This window comes from Ochotona curzoniae, unplaced genomic scaffold (genome assembly GCF_017591425.1).
Source record: "Ochotona curzoniae isolate NIBS_2020 unplaced genomic scaffold, NIBS_Ocur_1.0 contig_4501, whole genome shotgun sequence".
Classification (NCBI taxonomy): Eukaryota; Metazoa; Chordata; class Mammalia; order Lagomorpha; family Ochotonidae; genus Ochotona; species Ochotona curzoniae.
This window is the reverse complement of record NW_024466307.1, coordinates 712,750-733,178: the sequence shown is the minus strand read 5'-3', so window position 1 is coordinate 733,178 and position 20,429 is coordinate 712,750. Positions and strand designations below refer to the sequence as shown.

Sequence of the window (20,429 nt, the reverse complement as noted above, 5' to 3'; positions counted from 1 at the left end):
ACAGGATCAGAACCTGAGCCACATGTCCAGCCCCTGAGGTGGGGCGAGACCAGACTGTTGCCAGGGATGATGGTGTGGTCACTCTGGGGACATGACTCACACACCCAGCTGGGGCACGAGAGTCTCAGTCACCAAGTGGAGGTAGGGGCTGTGAGCCAACCGTGACTTGAACAGTCACCGTGGTACTGATACCAGTGCTGCCAACAGCGGCTCCCCTGCATAGCGATCAAGTTTAAGAAATAAAGATGACAAATGAAACCAACTTCCCAAGACACGTCAGCAAAACCATGCTCGTTCGCATTCAGGGAGACCTGCAGTGAGAACGAGCTTGGCTACTGTGTTGGCGTCCATGTGGTGGCCAACGTGGGGGTCACTCACCTGGTGGACATTGCAGTTAGCCAGAGGACAAGCCACACAGTGGCACCCTGGAGCTGGCACATCCTACTGGGGACCCAGGCCAGACTGGAGCTTCCACAGGTGTGAGGACTTGCAGGCTGTGACTAAATGTCTCATGGTGTCCTCCGGTGGGGGGCACAGTGTTCTGGGGATCCTGATTCCCGAGGCTGAGGGGCATCCCCCAACTGTGAGCTGCAGTACTTCTCACCATGTATGTGGTGCCACAGTGGACGTGGCAGTGCTGTCCTGTTCCAGACCCGTTTCACTTCTCTTTAGACAGCTCATGTGGGATTCCTGGGCCGAGCAGTTTTCTAGCTCAGTGGCCTCTGTGCTGTTTTCTGCAGCAGCTGCACATCTGCCATCTCACCCACAAGCAAGAGCTCCTTCCTCTGTGCTTGCCATTGCTGAGCTTCTTTTTAAAGATTTCTGTTTCACGCTTGGCACAGTAGCCTAGTGGCTAAAGTCCTCACCTTGAATGTGCTATGATCCATATGGACGCCAGTTCTAATCCTGGCAACCCCACTTTCCATCCAGCTCCCTGCTTGTGGCCTGGGAAAGCAGGCAAGGATGGCCCAAAGCCTTGGGACCCTACACCCACATGGGAGACCCAAGGGAGGCTCCTGGCATTGGATCGGCACAGCTCCAGCCATTGTGGCCATTTGGGGAGTGACTCAGGAGATGGAAGAGCTTCCTCTCTGTCTCTTCTCCTCTCTGTATATCTGAATTTCCCATAAAAACAATTTTAAAAAAAGATCTTTCATTGACCTGAAAGCTAAAGTGACAAACAGGAGACACACACACATACTTTCTCTCTCTCCACGTGGTGACCTTCTCAAATGGCCAGGCTGAAGCCAGGAGCTCCATTCAAGCTTCCCACATGGATGGCAGGGACCCAGATCAGTACAGGTCTGGGAACACTGGGAATGAGAGAGCATTGCTGTCCTTTACATCCATGGGGCTGGCTTCCAGGACCCCAGACACCCCATGGATGCACAAGTTGCTTGCAGAAAGTGGTGTTATCTGTGCCCACTGTGAACCCCAGGCCCCTCCCATCTGCTGTCAGTCATCTCCAGCCAGCTTCCTCCGCAGACCCAGCTGAGAGGCTGCTGCGTGCTACTGCCAGGTACGCCAAGAGAACAGTGTCGTACAGTGTGTAAGTGAGGGCACAGAGTTCCCCCAGGACTGTCCCTTGGGGTGGCTGTGATAAGCACAGCCCGCACAGCCCATGTGGTAGACTGGCCAAAAGGAAGGGCAGGCAGAAAGGAAACAGGGCTGACCACAGTGCCCATAAACGGCGAGGCAGTGGACAGTCCACACCACATGGGGCTTCCTAGCCCACCACGCACCAATCCTCAGAAACTAACCCAACCTGGAAATGAGTAACAACAGGGGTGTGATGGCGCAGCCCAAAGCCAGACACCCGAGAGCAGTGACGTCAGACAGCGGCTCCCTCAGCTGTGGCATGAAGCTCTTATCTCTGTTCCCTTCAGGCTGACGAACACCCAGCCCATGACGAACACCCAGCCCCGCCTCCAGCATCAAAGCAAACTCGGTGGACCTGGGGCTGTCAGCTGTGTATCACCACGGTGTGACGTGCAGGGAGAGGTGGCAGTGAGCAGTCTTGTCCCCAGGAGCCTCAGGAGGGACCTGAGGACAGGGTCAGCCAGCTCGGCAGCTCCAAAAAGGGTCAGCCACAGGAAACCACAAGATGGGTGGGGCTGGGCAGGCTGCAGCTCTTCTGCAACCCACTTCTGGGACACCTCCTGCAAGTCCCCCTTCTTGTGTCACAACATCTTACATTCAGCTCCAATACGATCCACTGCATTTCACTCTGACTGCTAAAAATGTTTATATTTTTTTAAATTTGAAAGGCAAAGATACAGAGAGACATACCTCCCATTCCAGCCCAGAGGCGAGTAGCTTAATTAACGTCTCCCACAAGGATGATAGGGGCACAGCTGCTGGAGCCGTCAGCTGCTAACAGCTGAAAGCTGAACTCAGATGGAGAGCCTGGCCCTGAACGCAGGCCCTCCAATGCAGGTTACAGGGCCTGGCCCTGAATGCAGACCTCCAATGCAGGTTACGGGGCCTGGCCCTGAATGCAGACCTCCAATGCAGGTTACGGGGCCTGGCCCTGAATGCAGACCTCCGATGCAGGTTACGGGGCCTGGCCCTGAATGCAGACCTCCGATGCAGGTTACGGGGCCTGGCCCTGAATGCAGACCTCCGATGCAGGTTACGGGGCCTGGGCCTGAATGCAGACCTCTGATGCAGGCTGCAGACACCCAGTGCTGGATCAATGCCTTCCCGAAACTCACCTTGTAGTTCCAATTCCCACAAACTCTGCAGTCACCTCACATACAGTAGAATAACATTGTGTCTAATAAGAATGAATCCCTTTCATTTTCAACAGCAGATGAAATGTGGGAAGCCAGGGCTGTGAGGACAGGTCCTGCATGAACCCGCTCATGTGTGGGATCTGAGTCACTCCCACAGAAGCCGGGGGGAACGGTGGTGCTCAGGGTTAGGGTTAGAAGGGGTGTGGAGAGGGTAGTCACAGGGGAAAGAGGCAGAGCCTGGTGCACCACTGCGTGGCAGGGGCCTGTGTTACACATTTCCAGAATGTTCCTTGCACAAATGCTTGAGGCAATGAGCAGGTTCAGTTCCACAACACCATGCCATGCAGTGTGTGCACACACATGCACACAGGTCAAAGGTTCACACTGCAAGTGTGCATTATCATACATGGCAAGAATTCATAACATGTACCATGAGATTGGCATGAATGCATGTGTGTGCACACATGTGCACGTGTCACAGGATCCAATGCGTCACTGTGCACACATACATGTGTCTAGGATCATGCATGTCACTACATACATGTGTCATAGGACCCAGTGTGTCATTGTGCATGCATACATGTGTGTCACAGGATCCAGTGACACTGTGCACACATACATGTGTCACATACATGTGTCCGGGATCATGTCACTACATACATGTGTCACAGGATCCAGTGTCACTGTGCATACATACATGTGTGTGTCACAGGATCCAGTGTGTCATTGTGCATACCTACATGTGTCATAGGACCCAGTGTGTCATTGTGCATACATACATGTGTGTGTCACAGGATCCAAGTGTCACTGTGCACACATACATGTGTCACATACATGTGTCTAGGATCATGCATGTCACTACATACATGTGTCACAGGACCCAGTGTGTCATTGTGCATGCATACATGTGTGTCACAGGATCCAGTGACACTGTGCACACATACATGTGTCACATACATGTGTCCAGGATCATGCATGTCATTACATACATGTGTCACAGGACCCAGTGTGTCATTGTGCGTACATACATGTGTGTGTCACAGGACCCAGTGTCACTGTGCATACGCACATGTGTCACAGGATCCAGTGTGCATGCATCACTTATGTCTACACACATGTATGCCTATCACAGCATGTCACTGTACACAGTGGGTGAACACATCATAGCATGACGCGGGGAGCAAGCGCTCTTTATAGCAGGCTTGTCCACTGTCTTTGGGATGGCATCCCACATGGGCACCGTCAGAAGAGGACGGCCCAGGGACCTGGGCCCAGCACCCATGTGACACACTCAGAAGCAGCACAGGATCCATTTCAGACTAGCCCGGCTCTGGCCACTGTGGCCACCTGGGGGAGTGGACCAGGAGATGGAAGCTTGCTTGCTCTCTCCCCTCTCTCGTAATTCAAGTCAAATAAATAAATCATTTAAAAAGCATTACTCTATACACCATATACACCTAAGTGTGCACAATTATTGTATGTCAACAGGAAACTCTAAAATTTACTTTGAGATGTGTCACAGGGATAGACATGAAAATCTAAACTACAAAACACAGGAAATGCAGAATATCATTTGCAAACTTAGTATTATGTACACCTGGGAGTCAGACACGAACACTCCTTGCTTTCTCTCCTCCCTTTCTGACACTCCGCTTTTCACATAAATAGACAACCTTAAAACCATTTTAATGGCAAATAAGGAGCAGTTGGCAGTTCAGCAGTTAAGACACCCCAACCTACATCCCAGCACCTTGGTCCCCAAGAGACAGCTGCCCATGTGGGAGGACCTGGCTCTCGGCTCTGAGTTTCAGTGTGGCCCAGTACTGGCTGTGCCAGGCATTCAGAAAGTGAATTATTGGGTGCAAGTGGCCTCTGCACTTCTGTCTCTTGAATTACACAAGTAAGTAAATGAACAAGCAGTCGCTTGGAAGTGGGCACATGGAGAGCAGACCTCTGGTGGTTAGAGACATCCTCACACCACATCGGAACACCTGCATTCAGTTTCCTGGCTTCGGCCTCTAGCCTCCTGCTAACAGACTGAGGGAGGGAGGCAGGGTGACGGAGGCAAGGCTCACAGACTCGGTCCCTGCCACCCCAGCAGGAGACCAACAAGGCTGCAGGCTTTGGTCTGGCCTTGGCCTAGCTGTTATAGGCATCTGGGGTGCTTCAGTGATGAAAACTCTCCATCTCTCACCCCCACCTCAATAAATACATCCTTTTTTGGGGGGGGAAAAATAAAAAATAGGCAAATGAGACAAATGTGTACTTCTCAGAAGGAGAAAAATTAATTGCCCTGAGTGTTTGGAAAGATGCTGCATGTTTAGTCACCAGGAGACACAAACAAACACTACTGAGCAATACTGGCCACATCCACATGAGCTCACATTAAATGGATGACAGCAGTGCTAAGAGAAAGAAGAAGGGGCAATGGCAGGTGTCTGTGTCACGGAAAACCACTCTGCAGTGAAAAGCAAAAGCAGGGGCAAGTTGTTAAGAAAAAAAAAAGTGCCTAGAGGGTCTACTGGGTCATTGCGGTGTGCCAAGAGGTTTCCAGAAGAAGGGTAAGCTGTAGCAGAAGTCTGGGCAGGGGTACCTCTGGGGTGTGGGGTCAGCTGGGGCAGGGAGGCTGTCCACATGCTAACTCATCACAGCTGGGCAGGCCGAGAGCTGTGTGGGACCACACAGGAGTGCTGGGGTCAAACCACGGAGACAACTGAACAAGCCAGGTGCCCCAAGGACCCTCGTGAGGATCAGGCAGGGTGGGAAGGAAACAAGAGAAGCAGAAGAGCAGAGAGAGATATGTGAAGAGGGCAGAGCAGGAGAGCGGCTGGGGGACCCAATCACAGCCTTCAACCTGCACCCTCCTGACAGCCCTGACGTCTTCCAGGAAAAAGTCAGGCTAAAAGGAAGAACAGAATGCAGCATCAGCCACGGTCCCGCTGCTGGGTTCAAGGACCAGAATGCCCGATGAGGCGTGACTGTGTTGTCTGAGTGGCGTGAGTGTGCAGGTGTGGCTGTGTGTGACAGGCTGTGGAGCTCTGGCAGACAGACCGGATACTGAGCTCAACCTGCTGGCCTCACCTCGCCAGGCCAAAAACAATTCAGTGAAGTTTCTCCATCACATGGAAAGAAACATTTTTGGTTTAAAAAGATGTCTGAGCTTTAGGACAATGAACAGGAAAGCCACGTGCCCTGCCAGTACCTAAGGTGGAAGCGATCCCGGTTACTATGCTGGTGCTGGTCTTCCCTAGCCCACAGGCACAGGTTCCTGATAAACAGGCAGCTACAGCACCTTCCTGGCAGTGTGCCTACCTCACGTTGCACCACTCATGCTCCACGGGCACACTGCTGACCAGCAGTGCTTAACTGGCCAATTCCTGGCTGGCATCCATCTCGACAGTGCCCAAATGTTTGCTATCACAATCTTACTGAGGTGTCATCTGAAACTTCTTAATTGGATTCTCTAAATGCTGATGCCCAACTGCGATGCCAGTGTGAGTCTGCGGCCCAGGGAGAGGTGGCCAGTAGCGGGTGGAGGTATGTGAAGGCCCAGGCCGTGCCCTGGCCACGTGCTCCTAGGGCATGACTCAGTTGGGAGGAGAGCAAGGCATGGGTGGAGTACTGATATGGCCTGTGAGGTGCTTTGAGGTCTGCAGAGACCCCTGGGTCAGAGGTCAACGAAGGCCAATGGCATCACACCAGCTCCGTTCTCTCTGCTGCTCTTCAGCAAGTTTGGTTATGCCAGTCCTAGTGGGTAAGGCAGAAATGTGCTCCCCATTTGGCTGGCTGTCAGGGTTGGCCTGAGGAGGGTGAGTGCCCAGGCCCACACATGGGGTCTGACAGCTGATCCTGAACTGGTCCACGACTCTCAGACCCCATAGTTATCTGGGGTCAGCTCCGAGCGCTACGCGGGTCTAATTTCCATCTACAATGCACGCTGGTACGGCTGTAACACTGGGCGTGAAATACATGCCCAGTACAAAGGTTCCTGTCCCCACAGCAGACACTGCTCCAAAACAGCCTGACAACACAGCTGAAAGAACTCATGGAAAACGCAGGTAACAGGAACACACACTAAGCATGGGTTCCAAAAACATTTTGCACCAAAATAAGCTTCACTTTGAAGCACAGCTCACAGGTGTCCCTGAGCAGAGGCTTTGGGGAACTCTGCAGTCTTTGGTCTTTTGTGCTGCTAGTCTGAGGAACAGCCAGGGGGCACTGGGAAACAAGACACTGTGCCCCACCGGGAGAGCTGCTCCCTGTCCCAGCTACCTTTGCAGCTGCCTCCTGCTCAGGGTACAGGGCTGTGCCCTCAGGGGCAGGAAGCAGCTGGCAGCCCCTATAGACTCCGGCCCACTCCTGGGTCCTGACCACCTCCAGAGCTCCAAGGTTCTCCAGTGGAGTCACGCCCTCAGGGCTGTTTCTTTGCCTCTGCTTTCTCTGCTAACATCTCTAAGTTGGTGCTTAGTGTGGAGAACGTAACTCTAAGCTTGAATCTTCCTTAGGGATCACTAGGGACCTTCTTAAAGTCACTCAGGCTTTCCTCACAGTGCAAGGGGCACCTCCAAGGGGATCCTGACCTGATGGCCTGGGGACACGGTTGGTCAACAGCAATGGAAAGCCGGGCCTTGAGAGGGGCTGTGCTCTGTCCTTTCTCACTGCAGCCTTGGAGAGTTATAGAAACAGCCTCTGTCTCTTGGTCTGTGAAATGGGAACATAACAACATGGCTGACCTCCAGAACAATATGCTCGGTGAAACAGACAAAAGGGTCAACCTTGTGTGATTCCAAGACAAGCTCCCAAGGCAGGCCAGTGCATGGGGACAGTGCATGAGGACTGTGCATGGGGACTGTGCATGGGGCCAGTGCATGAGGACAGTGCATGGGGACAGTGCATGGGGCCAGTGCATGAGGACAGTGCATAGGGACTGTGTATGGGGACAGTGCATGGGGCCAGTGCATGGGGACTGTGCATGGGGACTGTGCATGGGGACAGTGCATGGGGACTGTGCATGGGGACAGTGCATGGGGACTGTGCATGGGGACTGTGCATGGGGACAGTGCATGGGGACTGTGCATGGGGCCAGTGCATGGGGCCAGTGCATGGGGCCAGTGCATGGGGCCAGTGCATGGGGCCAGTGCATGGGGCCAGTGCATGGGGACAGTGCATGGGGACTGTGCATGGGGACTGTGCATGGGGACAGTGCATGGGGCCAGTGCATGGGGCCAGTGCATGGGGCCAGTGCATGGGGACAGTGCATAGGGACAGTGCATGGGGACTGTGCATGGGGACTGTGCATGGGGACAGTGCATGGGGACAGTGCATGGGGCCAGTGCATGGGGCCAGTGCATGGGGCCAGTGCATGGGGACTGTGCATGGGGCCAGTGCATGGGGACAGTGCATGGGGACTGTGCATGGGGATAGTGCATGGGGCCAGTGCATAGGGACTGTGACTGCCAGGGTTAGCAAAGCAACCTTGACCCGCCCTGAGATGAGGAGGAGCTGGGGAGTGAACTGCACCCCACTGTGCATGTGTTGCTGTCCGAGTCCCCCCTCACAAACAGCAAGCTTTGTGGTAGTCTAAGAAGCTAGCAGGAAGGTATGAAGTTTAAGGCAACCTGTGGATGTGGGGATGGTGGTTTCTGCCTGTGGACCCTCAGGGGAGAGCAGGTGAATTCACTGCTACTTCACTCAGGATGTGTGAATGAACAATGGTGCCATGGTTTTGGGGCACCTGGACTCCCCTCTGCTCCTGACAGGCCCTCATTCCCACCCTCACTGTGCCCAGAGCATTGGGGGGGGCGGGGTTCCCCTGCAGACCCAGCCAGGGCCCTGCCTGCTTCCAGAAGCTCTGGTCCACCTACAACCTGACACCCCTGAGTGTACCCTGTATGCAACGCATCACTGCATCTCTGGAAACCTGCCCCCCACCAAGAACACTCCTCAAAAACAACTCCCACAGTTGCAAAGAGCAAGAAAAATTGTTCCACAGATTATTCCACTAAATTAAATTCAATAATGACAGCAGCCTCTGGCTTCCCCTGGATGCATTTGGCATTGATAAGGCAAATGCAATTTGATTTCTAATTAGTTTTGCTCCTACTGGCACTTGCTGCTTTGTTTAGGTTTTAAATGTTAGAATCATTAAAGGCTTTTATTTTCCTAGTTCTTTTTAAATATTTCTTCTCAAATCCCTCCAGAAAAAAAGTTCAGCTCCACTTAGTTTTGTTTTTAAACTGCTGATGAGTAATTAAATGAGTTTTCTGTGAAGAGGGTGGTGATGAGGTCATTTCTGGGTGGGGGTGGGGTGCATTGTTTTGCCTGCTGGAATTTGAAGAAGAGCCTTCACTGTCCAGACCCAGCAGGGTTTGGGGCCCTGGCCACCTACACGAAGGCAGCGAGAAATGCGTTCTCCAGCACCACAAATCGCACACATGCCTTTTGGTCTCCCTGAACTGTGGACAGCACAGGACACGACGGCCAGGAATATGCAACCAGGGAACCACTGACCAAATGAGGCCTCATGCCAACGCACTCTGGGAGCCATGTGACACTCACCCTACACAGGAGCCTCGAACTGAACTGCGTGTGAAGAAAAATTGTTCCCACAGATGGGTGGAAAATGAGTCTCTACCCGGGTTCTCTCCCTTGTGTGTCTGTGTGAATGTGTTAGCACACTGGCAGCAAGCTCACGCTGGTGTTTGTCAAAAGAGGGAGAGAGAGCGAGAGAGAGCGAGGTCTTTCGTGCTCACTCAGCATCTGCTCCCTCTGGCCCTGCTTTGGGTGTTGGGGTACTCGGGGGAACCCCAGTGCAGCCCTGAGGGCCTCAGTCCATAAGTCCACTTCTCAGTCCTTCCACACAACTTCTCATCCCTGCCTTGCCAGGAGTGCAGGAGTGAGGATGGTCCCTGTTACCAGCTAGCTGGGTCCCCCGAGTCGCATGCCCTGGCCTTCCCACGTGACACTAACTGGAAGTAGAGCCTTGGGAAGGTGGTTAGGGCTGCATGGCAGGGGACTTGGTCATGGCATCTGCCATGCAAACCAGAGACCAGGACTCACTGCTGCCTACCATAGGGGCACAAGGCACAGGCAGCCATCTGGAAGCCCAGAGGAGTGACTGACCACGTGACCAAGACAGATACCTGGTCTCTGTCTCTAGCCTGCAGACCACACAATATGCAGGCCTATTGTGTGCGATCTGTCCTAGCATACGGGTGACCAGCAGCTTCCCCATGTCACTGGGTGAATCCAGTGGCCATGCTCCTCTCTCTGTTGGGGCTCATCTGTGGCCTGGGGACCACTGTTTTATCTCTATGAGGGTACATGACACCTCCTCTGCCTGGAGAGTCAGGCCTGGGGCAGGGGAGGGGGGAGGAGGAAGGCAGGAGCAGCAAGGCCAGGTGCTGTCTCTCAAGAGTGCCCTGGGCCACCAAGAACAGTCAGTGTTTCACCACACAGACAGCTTAAGGCCCCAGCGTCACTCCTCCAGGAGAGCCACTGCCTGCCCCTGCAAGCAGCAGATGCTCCAGTGACCCGGAGGCCATGAGGCTAGGGCTGCCTTCTCTCTCCAGCAGGTATAGCTGTGAGCAAGCAGTGCAGTCCTCTGATGCCCACCAGGCAATCACCTCCAAAGCTCCTAACAAAACCCAGATGGCAGAGAGCCATGTGTCAACATGCATGTTGGCCTCAGCTGTGTTGCTTGGGGATAGTTCTGCATGGGATAACTGCAGGTTTATACACATACACAATGCTGTATTGCCTTAAATTGACCTTGTGGACAGAAAGGACAAAGGCGACTCTGTGTCCATCCCCGTAACGGCTTGCTAATTATCACTCGGGTCTCCAGGGACTTCACACCCAGGGGTCCTTGCCCACATTGATTTAGATGTCAATTTCCAGAGAAGTTTGTGGGACTGGATGATTCCCAGAGCATGTCCCCCAAGAGTGGCATTCCTGGAGTCACAGGACAGCCCCTTTCCCACCCCGGGGATGCCACGATCCAGACTCAACTGCGGTGCCGAGTCACATCCAGCAGCGGCCGAGGCCGTCAGGACTTGCTGGCAGCTCTCCTCAGCCCCCTGGTTGAGCTGACCTCTGCTGCAGGCCTCGGAGGAGGGGCTGGTTCACTGCCTGCCTTTTGCTCTGAGCAGCAAAGCCGCGACGTGGTCTCGTGCCTCCTTTCCATGGAATGTAAGCGGGACTTGGGCCATCTGTGTCGGAGCCAGGAAGCAGCCCCAAGAGAAACCACCAGGGGTGGTGTGACAACAGACTCGCCCTACTGCCTGGGCACCAGCCATGCACACACTGCCCACACCTTTTCTCACTCCTCCTGCACTGCTCTGCCCCGTCAGACTTCACACTGGTCTGCCCCTCGGAGGGGAAAGGAACATGTTTACACAACTAAATCCTGGGTTTCCTTCCAACTGGCTGTGGGCACTGGTGGCCACACCTGCTACCAGGCCAGGGGCTGCTAGCAACACCTCAAGCGCCTCCCAACTCCACCACAGGCAAAACACAATGCCGCAGACCAGACAGGCACCCCCTTCAACACCCACCGCCTCCAGAGCCTCCCTCCACCTCAGCCGCTTCTCGTCTCCAAGACCCTGGAGTTGAATCTTCGTCTCTTACCTGGGCCACCGCAGTAGTCTCCCAGCTGGTCCCATCCTCAGCCATGAAGGGGATCACATGACAATGAGGGGGGTCACATGACAGTGAGGGGTCATGCTATAGTGAGAGGGGTCACCTGACAGTGAGGGTCACGTGGCAGTGAGGAAGGCCATGAAGCAGTGAGGGGTCACATGACACTTCCTAAGACCTTCTAGAGGAACCATCCTAGCTGGGCTTCCCATAAGTGAATCCCAAGAGGAGGTTTCATGACAAGTCATTTATTTGCAAGGGGCAGGAAGCAGGGGTTGTGTGGCCAGCCAGCAGGGTAAGGGACCCCAGGAAGTTTCAGGTCACAGTGGGAGGACTAGCTGAGGACTGCCTCTCGTGAAAGGGAAGGCCGCTCATACCCAAGTCACCAGGTTGCAGGTCAGCTCTGGCCCTGCACCTGCCGATTTGCCTTCTCAGGATACGTCCCCTCAACATGGCGCCCAGCCAGTTAGGGTCACAGAGCAGGGGGAATGGCCGACAGGGCAGGACATTCAGAGCAATCCTTTGGGATAACAACACTGTGATACCTTTGCCTGGTGCCAGCCTCCTATCCAAATAGCCACATGCTTGCAACGCTTTTTTTGTGGGGCAGACAGAAAAGAACATGCATGGAACATCTTTGACGCTAGGGGCAAGCTTCAAGCAGGGCATATGGAATCGGAGCTATTTCTGTGGAGCCAGTGTGTGTAGGTACATAACTAGCAACAAGTCACCTGTGTGGCCTCTCCAAGGAGCGGTGGGCCGGCAGAGGTCTGGGCACAGAGCTGCCCCTCTGGAGCCACCCAGCCCCCAGCTTCACTTGCGGTTCTTCTTCAGCTGCTCCACAAAGTAATCGTTACAAGCCACGGTCAGGGCGGCCACCATGACCACAAATTCGTTGAAGTCCACTTCGTTGTCCTTGTTGGCATCCAGGTCATGCATGATCTTATCTACCAGCTGGGGGTCCTTCTGGCACTACAAGGAGAGAGACTGTCTGGCATCCGACTCTGACCACTCCTGGGCCCTGTGACCTGCACACCAGTGTCAGTGTCCACTGTAGCAGCCTGTTTCCAAGAACCTGTGTGCAGGTAGGTCTAAACCAGGCACATGTTCCTAACAAGCCCAGTGCCTGGCCAGCATGCATTTATTGCTGACTCGCTCTGGCCAGTGGACATTTAATGCTGACTCACCCCGAGGAGCAGGCAGACCACACAGCCCACTGATCCCAGTGAGGCTGGGAGCACCACTCTACCCACAGAGGAATCCCTCAACAACTGAGGCTTTTTGTTTACACGAGGGGGACAGTGACATCTGCCCATACATTCTGACAATCCTGCAAATCCCTTTTGAGGTGGCCCAGCCAAGGGCTGCTGAACTCATCAGACATGAACCATGTACCAGATGAACCCAGCCTCCAGGTCAACAGTGCCATCTGTGTCCACAGGTAAGTGCAGGCAGCAGGCTGTACCCGTAGCTCCCCCAGCCCACTGCACATGCCCAAGATGCAAGGAGGGGTGCAGCCCACAGCACAGGCACCAGGGCCCATTGAGGTCAGGGCACCCCGGAGCCCTGGCACTGGCTGCCATCATGTCATGGGTGGAAACTTTAACCAAAGTCACCACACTCCAGCAAAGCATGACTTCTACTTGAATCAATCAGAATATGAGAACTGATCTGGGCCTTCTGTTGTAAGCATCAGGCAGAGTGGGAGCCAAACCCAACTTGGAAAAGTTCTAGAATCAAAAGCATTGCGCAGAACTCCCAGGTGAAGCCCTTTCCCGCCCACTTCTGTTCCCCAGGGCTCTAGGGAGCACCTCCTGAGCTCCCGGGCCACCTCCCAAGCTGCTGGGGGGCAGGGTGGCAGAAGGAGCACCCAGGCCAGGGTCACCACACTCAGAAGCATAATGCTGTGTGCAGGAAGACTGGTGCAAGAGGTCAGACCAGAGGGGTGCAACATCTGTAGGGCAACCCCGGCACCCACCAAGGGGGTGGCAGCTGTTTGTCTCCCACTCCCAACATGGCCACAGGAGGGACCCAGTCAGCGGCTGAGTCACAGAGCTTAGGGGGGCACCAGTAACCTCAGCCCCAGGTTCAGCAGGATGTGCCGCCCACCATGAGGCCAGCGTCATGCAGCCCACGCGGGATGCGCCACGCTGCCCACCCGTCCTCACTCACCGACAGGAACTCAGTGAGCTCCCGCTGTAGCAGCAGCTTCAGTTCCCCCTTGCTGAGCTTGAACCTGTCCCCTTCCCGGCAGGAATAGCGGTGGAAGATTTGGATCATGGTGTCCATGGCCACCTCCAGCTGCGTGGGCATCTCGGCACAGTGCTGACCTCTCCCGCCCGACCCAAGGATGGGACACAGCTGGGAGTAAGCAGACGGGAGACACAGCGTTTGGGGAGCCCCAGAGTCAATGGCCTCCGCCCCTCTCCCAGGCGCCCCAGTAAACTCCCCTCCAGGGCTGCTCCCTGCCTCCCAGTGCTGCAGCAGATCCAGCCCCTCGCCAGTTGGCGACAGTCAAGCACCCAGTGAGAAGGACACCAGGAGGGTGTAAGCGAGTGTACCTGCTTGGCTTGAACTGGCACCGCAACCTGTTTACAGCTCAGCTGGAGAACTTATACCTGGAGCCCCTCGCACACCTGTTCCAAGCCACGCGGGACTCACGGACGGATGGAGGTACCCCGGTCTGTTTTGAATCAGCAGAAGGCGCAGGTGTGAGCAGCTGCCCCAAGGGCCACTGAGCCGGTGTGGGCATGCCAGGGGCCGGAAGGGACTGGGTCCCTTGTGAGGGACTGATCACCGGAAAAACTCTAAAAATAGACACGGGGAGGAAGCTGGGGTTGGCGCTGGAGGAGGCAGGGTCCCACGGTGAATCTGGAGTGGCCACCCCAATGGCTGAGCCCGCTGTGGCCCTGAGCCCCAGAATGGCAGCATGCAGAGAACAGAAATGCATGTCTGTCTAACCCTAATGCAGCTGCCTAAGGGATCCCTGGAAGAACCCAGCAGACCTCCCCTCTGGGCACTGAAGACAGCTGAGCTGTTCAGAGATGGGAGCCTAGACACCCACCCATTCCTGGGCACAGGGTCAGGGGTCCTCTTGGCACCTGCTTGTCCTTGGCAGAGGAATGCGCCCCAGAGTCTGCTGCCACCTGGTGCCAGGCCCCAGTACTGCAACTTTATTAGAAGAAAGAAAAGAAGAAAGAAGAAAAGATTTATTTAATTATTTGAAAGGCAGAGTGTCAGGGAGAGATCTTCCATCTGCTGGTTCCCTTTGCAGAAGGCAACAGCGAGGCTTGGGCCAGGCCAAAGCCAGGAGTTCCTGCTGGGTCTCCCATGCGGGTGCAGGGTCCCAAGGCTTTGGGCCGTTGTCCACTGCTTTCTCAGGCCACAGGCAGGGAGCTGGATGGGAAGTGGAGCAGCTGGGACTGGAATCAGCAACACAGGGTCCACCAGCAACACAGGTGGCATTCCCACCCACAGCACAACACTGCTCACCTCCTGTCTTTAATACCAGGCAGCCCTGCCTCACCCCAAGCCCAGGAGCCTTTCAGAAACAAAGCTCAGAGAGCTGTGTCAGGCTGGAACCTGAGGCCAAGGGGGTGGATGGTGGGAGGATGGTGCCACGTGCAGCATGACCGTCTCCCCAAGACTCCTGGTCTCTTTGGTCCACAGCACCGCATCTGAGGCTGGGTCTGCACTAGCTGTGGGAAGGGAGAAAGTGAAGGGCTCCAGGGGGCATGGTCCTGATGCACAGGTGGGGTGTGAGGCCCCAAGAGCGTTCACTTGAAGTGGTGGCCGGGCACCACCATCAGGTGCAGCTTGAAGCTACATCAGAATAAGAAGAAAGGTTCTTCAAGTCCCATAAAAACAGAAACAGCCCCTGAGAGCACACGTCACGCGGCATCTGGGCAAGGCACGGCTGAGGACAGCCCAGTCTTGGCTCCGCTTCCAGCCCAGCATTCTCTTGGTGCCCCAGCCCACCCCCTGGCAGCACCCGTGGAGCTCCTGGCTCCCAGTTCAGGCCTGGCCCAGTCCTGGCTGTGGGAGGCACTGACAGAGAGAACAAGGAAATGGAAAATGCATTTGTCTCTCTGCCTTTCAAATAGAATCATTACATGGTGTTAAAATTAGAATTCCAGGGCTAGGGGAGGAACAGAGTTGTTCCCTCCAGGATACCAGTTTGAGCTGGTGGGGGCAGTAAGAGCACCAGGTCTGGCTTGGGTGAGAGGCACAGGCCACAGGCCACAGAGTGGACATTCCCACTGCTCCTCTCCTGGCAGAGCTCCACACCTCCCACCGCGGGCAGGGAGAGGGAACCAAGTCCACACCTTAACCCTATGCCAGCCAGCACTGGGTGCTCCAGGCAGGTAAGGGACACCCCCACCCCATGCCTGCTTCAGCCCCCAGCCCCTGGGGACAGGGCCAGTGAGTCTGCACAGGACTCTGCCATGGAGCTTGGTGGTGGCCCTGAAGGAGAGAGCCGGCATGGACAGAGCCCAGAGGCCTTTCCTCCAGGTCAGTGCAGGTCCCCCTCTACAACACACATTTGGGACAAATGTGGGATGGGCGCCCTCTGGCCCTGACACAGTGACACCACACCAACAGCCAACCCTCAACTTGGGTGCCATCTAGTGCTGAAATGGGGGATGTGCAGTGGGCCCAGAGGACAAGCCAAGGAAAGTTCCAGGAGGCAGCTGGTGACGGCCCAGGTGCCGGGCCCCTCCAAGCATGCAGGAGACCCTGATGATGCCCCTGGTCCATCTAAGAACAGATCTCGAGGCAGGCCTGGGCCTGCCACCACACCCATGGGAGACCCCGACGTTTTAGGTATTTAAGGAGTGAGCCCTATTTCTCTTTCTCGGTGCATATTACTCTTTCCTTAAAACAAGTCATTTAAGAAACATCCACAGGCAGGAGATCAGCACGGTGGAGTAACAGCCTAATCCTGCCATCTGCAGCTGCCGGCATCCATATGGGCACCAGGCCATGCCCTGGCGGCTCCACTTCCTTTCCAGCTCCCTGCTTGTGGCCTAGGAAAGCAGAAGATGGCCCAGAGCCTTGGGATCCTGCACCTGCATGGGAAACCCAGAGGAAAAGCTCCTGGCTCCTGGCTTCAGGTCAGCTCAGCTCCGATTATTGTGGCCATTTGGGGAGTAGACCAGTGCAAGATCTTCCTCTCTGTCTCCCCTCTCTGTAAAATTCACCCTTAAAACATAAATAAATCTTGATACCTCCAATGACTGGGGCTGGGCCAGGCTGAAGCCAGGGGCTCTAGGGCACCTCAGAATCTTACCTGTCTTAACCGTCCCATGCACCAAGAGGGTCCTGTAGAAAGACCAAAGGGACAGAGGGGCAGGAAGCATCTCCAGAGAGAAAAACAGAAAGCTGCTCAAGCCTAGACACACACAGAGCCATGCAGCTACTGCGAGGTCAGGTCTGAACCAACCATGCCATCAAGTCCGCAGGTCAGAGAGCGAGCCTGCAAGGCCCGGAGCATGGCCTAGGGGCTATAGTCCTCATCCAGCTTACACCAGGATCTCACAGAGGCACCAGTTCGTGTTCCTGTGGCCCCACTTCCCATCCAGCTCTATTTGTGGCCTGGGAAAGCAGTCGTGGATGGCCCAAAGCCTTGGAATCCTGCACTTGTGGGAGACCCAGAAGAGGCTTCTGGTTCCTGGCTTCGGATCGGCTCAGCTCCGGCCGCTGTAGGAACTTGGGGAGTGAATCAATGGATAGAAGATTTTCCTCTTTCTCCTTATTTCTGTATATATCTCACTTTCCAATAAAAACAAATAAATCTTTAAAAAAAAAAAGCACACCAGTACAGCTGGGCCCCTCAACTGCAGACCTCACACGGTAGCCCCTAGGCAGCCACAGCCGCCGGGCTGCCCCATGCAGCAAAGCTACCGTGCAGAAAGGCGTTTTTCAACAACAAAAGCTGGGGGGGTGAGGGTGAACCATGCTTATGCCACTGCCTGGGACACCTATCTATACCATGTGGAGTGCCAGCTCCGCCACGCCTGGGCCTTCCACACAACATGCTGAGTGCCAGCTCCGCCACGCCTGGGCCTTCCACACAACATGCTGAGTGCCAGCTCCGCCACGCCTGGGCCTTCCACACAACATGCTGAGGGCCAGCTCCAGTCATAGCTCCTCTACTCTGAACCACTTCCTACTAGTGCACCCAGCAGAGGAAGATGGCCCTGGTGCCTGGGGCCCCAGCACTCACATGGGAGACCCAGGGCGCTTCTGGCTGCTGTTGTTTCAGAAGCAAACCAGCAGCAGCAAGTGGCAGAGCCAGCTCCCTCTTTCTCTGCCCTGCCCCCTCTTTTCTGTCACTCTGTCTTTCAAATAAACTAAAGCTCTGAAAAGTAAGTATAAGGCAACCTCCACACAAAATAGACACATAGGTAAACATGCACTTACAAAGATGAATGACATCGTGGAGGCTAACACACCGGGAAGATGTGTTGCAGAACATTGCTCTACTCTCGAATACAAGATGGAATCCCAATGAAACTGTCCAATACATCTTGACAGGAGGGAACTAGACTTTCTAACATTGTCGACACCTACAATATCATGATGCACTAAATAGCAGAATGTTTTTGAAGGACTATATTATAATATATGGGAAGTCGGGGAGTGGGGGGATACCTGTGAGTCTATGGAACTACACAATAAAAAAAAAAAAAAACAACCACACAGGATGGCCTGGCATTACGGCTCAGTGGCAAAATAGTTGCCTTTCACGTGCCGGGATCCCATACAGCTCCCTGCTAGCAGCCTGGGAAAGCAGTAGAGGACGGCCCAAAGTTTTAGGATCCTGCACCTGTGTGGGAGACCTGGAAGAAGCTCCTGGCTTCAGATTGGCTCAGTTCCGCGCATTGCAATCACTTGGGGAATGAACCAATTAATAGAAAATATTTCTGTCTCTCCTTCTCTGTAAATCTGCTTTTCCAACAAAAATAAATTAATCTCTCAACAAATGAAAAGGCACTTAGAGATTCTAAAATTCTCAACAGTGGCACCAGGGAGGCTGCAATGCCTAGCTCTGACAGAAGAAGGCGCTATTTCCTAGGTTTTCAGCACCTGTGGAGGGAACAGCAGGCAACCGGAAGGCCAGCCATGACAGTCTCTTTTTCTTTTCTTCTTATTTTTTTATCTGAAAGGTAGAGAAACAAGTATATGTCCCAACTGCCTGTAACAGCAGGGGCTGGGCCAGGCTGAAGCCAGGAACCCGGGAGCTTCACCCAGGTCCCCTGTGTGGGAGGCAGGGGCACAAGAAGCAAGGCCCTGACAACTGCCTCGTAGGGTGTACATGAACACGAACAGCTGTCCCTGAGACATGGACCAGGTCTTGCAGCTGGAAACAAACGTGCCCAAAGTGGGGACAGAACTGCTGCTCCAAACACCCTCCTCACATGTCCGCAGAACCCACTCATTCCTGGCTTCCCACCCCATGTCACTGAGCCCAGAGGGCCTGTCAGGTCCCCAGCATGCACGCTCCACGTTGTCGCAGCCGATGGGCACTGCCACGCTGAACGCCTCTTGCCAGCCCCTCTGAAGATCGCGGGCTCCCAGTCCCTGTGACAACCCGCTCCTTACCAGCAGCAGCTCGCTCAGTGGCATCGCTGTGTCCTCTGTGTAAGGACACGTGAGGTGGCAAACTCCTCCCTGCATCCCTGAATGCCACTTAGGACATTCCCCTCAGCGACACCGGCGCCCGCCCAGCAGTTATGGCGATACAGATCTTGCCACTCTTAACTTCCCCGCTATCATCCATCAGGCAAAACCCTTACTCAGACACTGCCCCTCCCGTCTGCAGACACTCCTCCCGGCCTGGGCACTGGAGCCAACGACTTCCTGGGGACTAGCTGAGGCAGCGGCTGACATGGAGGGACAACCCGCCTGCCCCTGGCTCCTCAGCTGGGACGTGCTTCTGTGAGCAGTTTCCAGGTCACCTTAGCACTGATATCCCACCTGCTCAGATCCAGTCCTGCCTCAGGATATGACACTCGGGCTCTGAGCTACTACTGGGTCGTGTCCTGTCAGCCTTGCTGAGAGGGGAGCATACCACAGGAATCTTCGTCCCCTCACCTCATCCACCTCACACAGGCTTGCCTCACCTGTCTGCCTCACACTTCCGTCAGCCACAGCAGGGCAAAGTCCTGCTACCCAACCTCCACCTCATACACACACAGCTGACCTGAGCCCCATGCAGCAGGGTCTGTGTCCTTTGCTGGCCAGGGGCTGTGGCGACTGTGGCCAGTACCCTAAAGCTATCACACCCATCACTGGACAGACAGCTCAAGGTGCAGCCCCCACAGGACATGCTCACACAGGCAAGCTGAGCCACAGTCACCTCAAGGAGTGGTCACCTGCACAGAGAAGGTACAGCTTACTCAGTCCCCAGGGGGCCGCCCATCTGAGGGGCTCAAAGTGCACAGCAACACCAGTCCTCTGGGGCCACTGTAGCAGGGAAGGATCCACACAGCAAGGAGCTGGGTGTTCTGCCCAAGCCACTGGCTTACACCCCAGGGCTGGGTCGCGTGGCGGCAGGTCATGCACCCAGTCACACCTCCGGTGGATCCCGGGGGAAGACCCAATACCGGGGGATGTGGCTGTCCTACCCTTGGACTCCTGACCCCAGAAACTGCAGGTGAGTCACTGTCTCAGGTGTGACTCACTGACACAGGGTGCGGGGCAGCCCCAATTTCTCCTGTTTATCTAAGTGCATGGACCATGCACTGAGGGACACGCCTCCTGGTGACTGGGGGCAGGAAGCTGGGCTGTGCCCAGGGCACGCCCCATGCCTCTCTGTGCATCTAGTCCACTCAAGTTCATTTTCACATGAACCACTGATACTTCCACATTTATTTGAAGGGAAGAGAGAGCAAATTTGCTGATTCAATTCCCAAACATCCACCACAACCAGGGCTATACTGGGCTGAAGCCAGGAGCCAGGAACTCCACCTTGCATGTCCCATGTGGGCGGCAGGGGCCCAGGGGAGTTAGCAGGAAGCAGAGCAGCCTGCATTGGAAGTTGGGATGGGCTGC

General features: G+C 54.9%; 1 protein-coding gene across 1 annotated transcript; it reads right to left on the bottom strand.

Annotated features, from left to right (window-relative positions):
* Positions 1–12,185: 12,185 nt before the first annotated feature.
* S100Z (S100 calcium binding protein Z) lies at positions 12,186–13,685 on the bottom strand. Its single transcript, XM_040985877.1, has 2 exons — positions 13,545–13,685; positions 12,186–12,344 (listed from the first exon to the last, which is right to left on the bottom strand). The coding sequence occupies exons 1-2, from the start codon at positions 13,683–13,685 to the stop codon at positions 12,186–12,188; spliced, it is 300 nt and encodes a 99-aa protein (XP_040841811.1).
* Between the last annotated feature and the right edge of the window lie 6,744 nt (positions 13,686–20,429).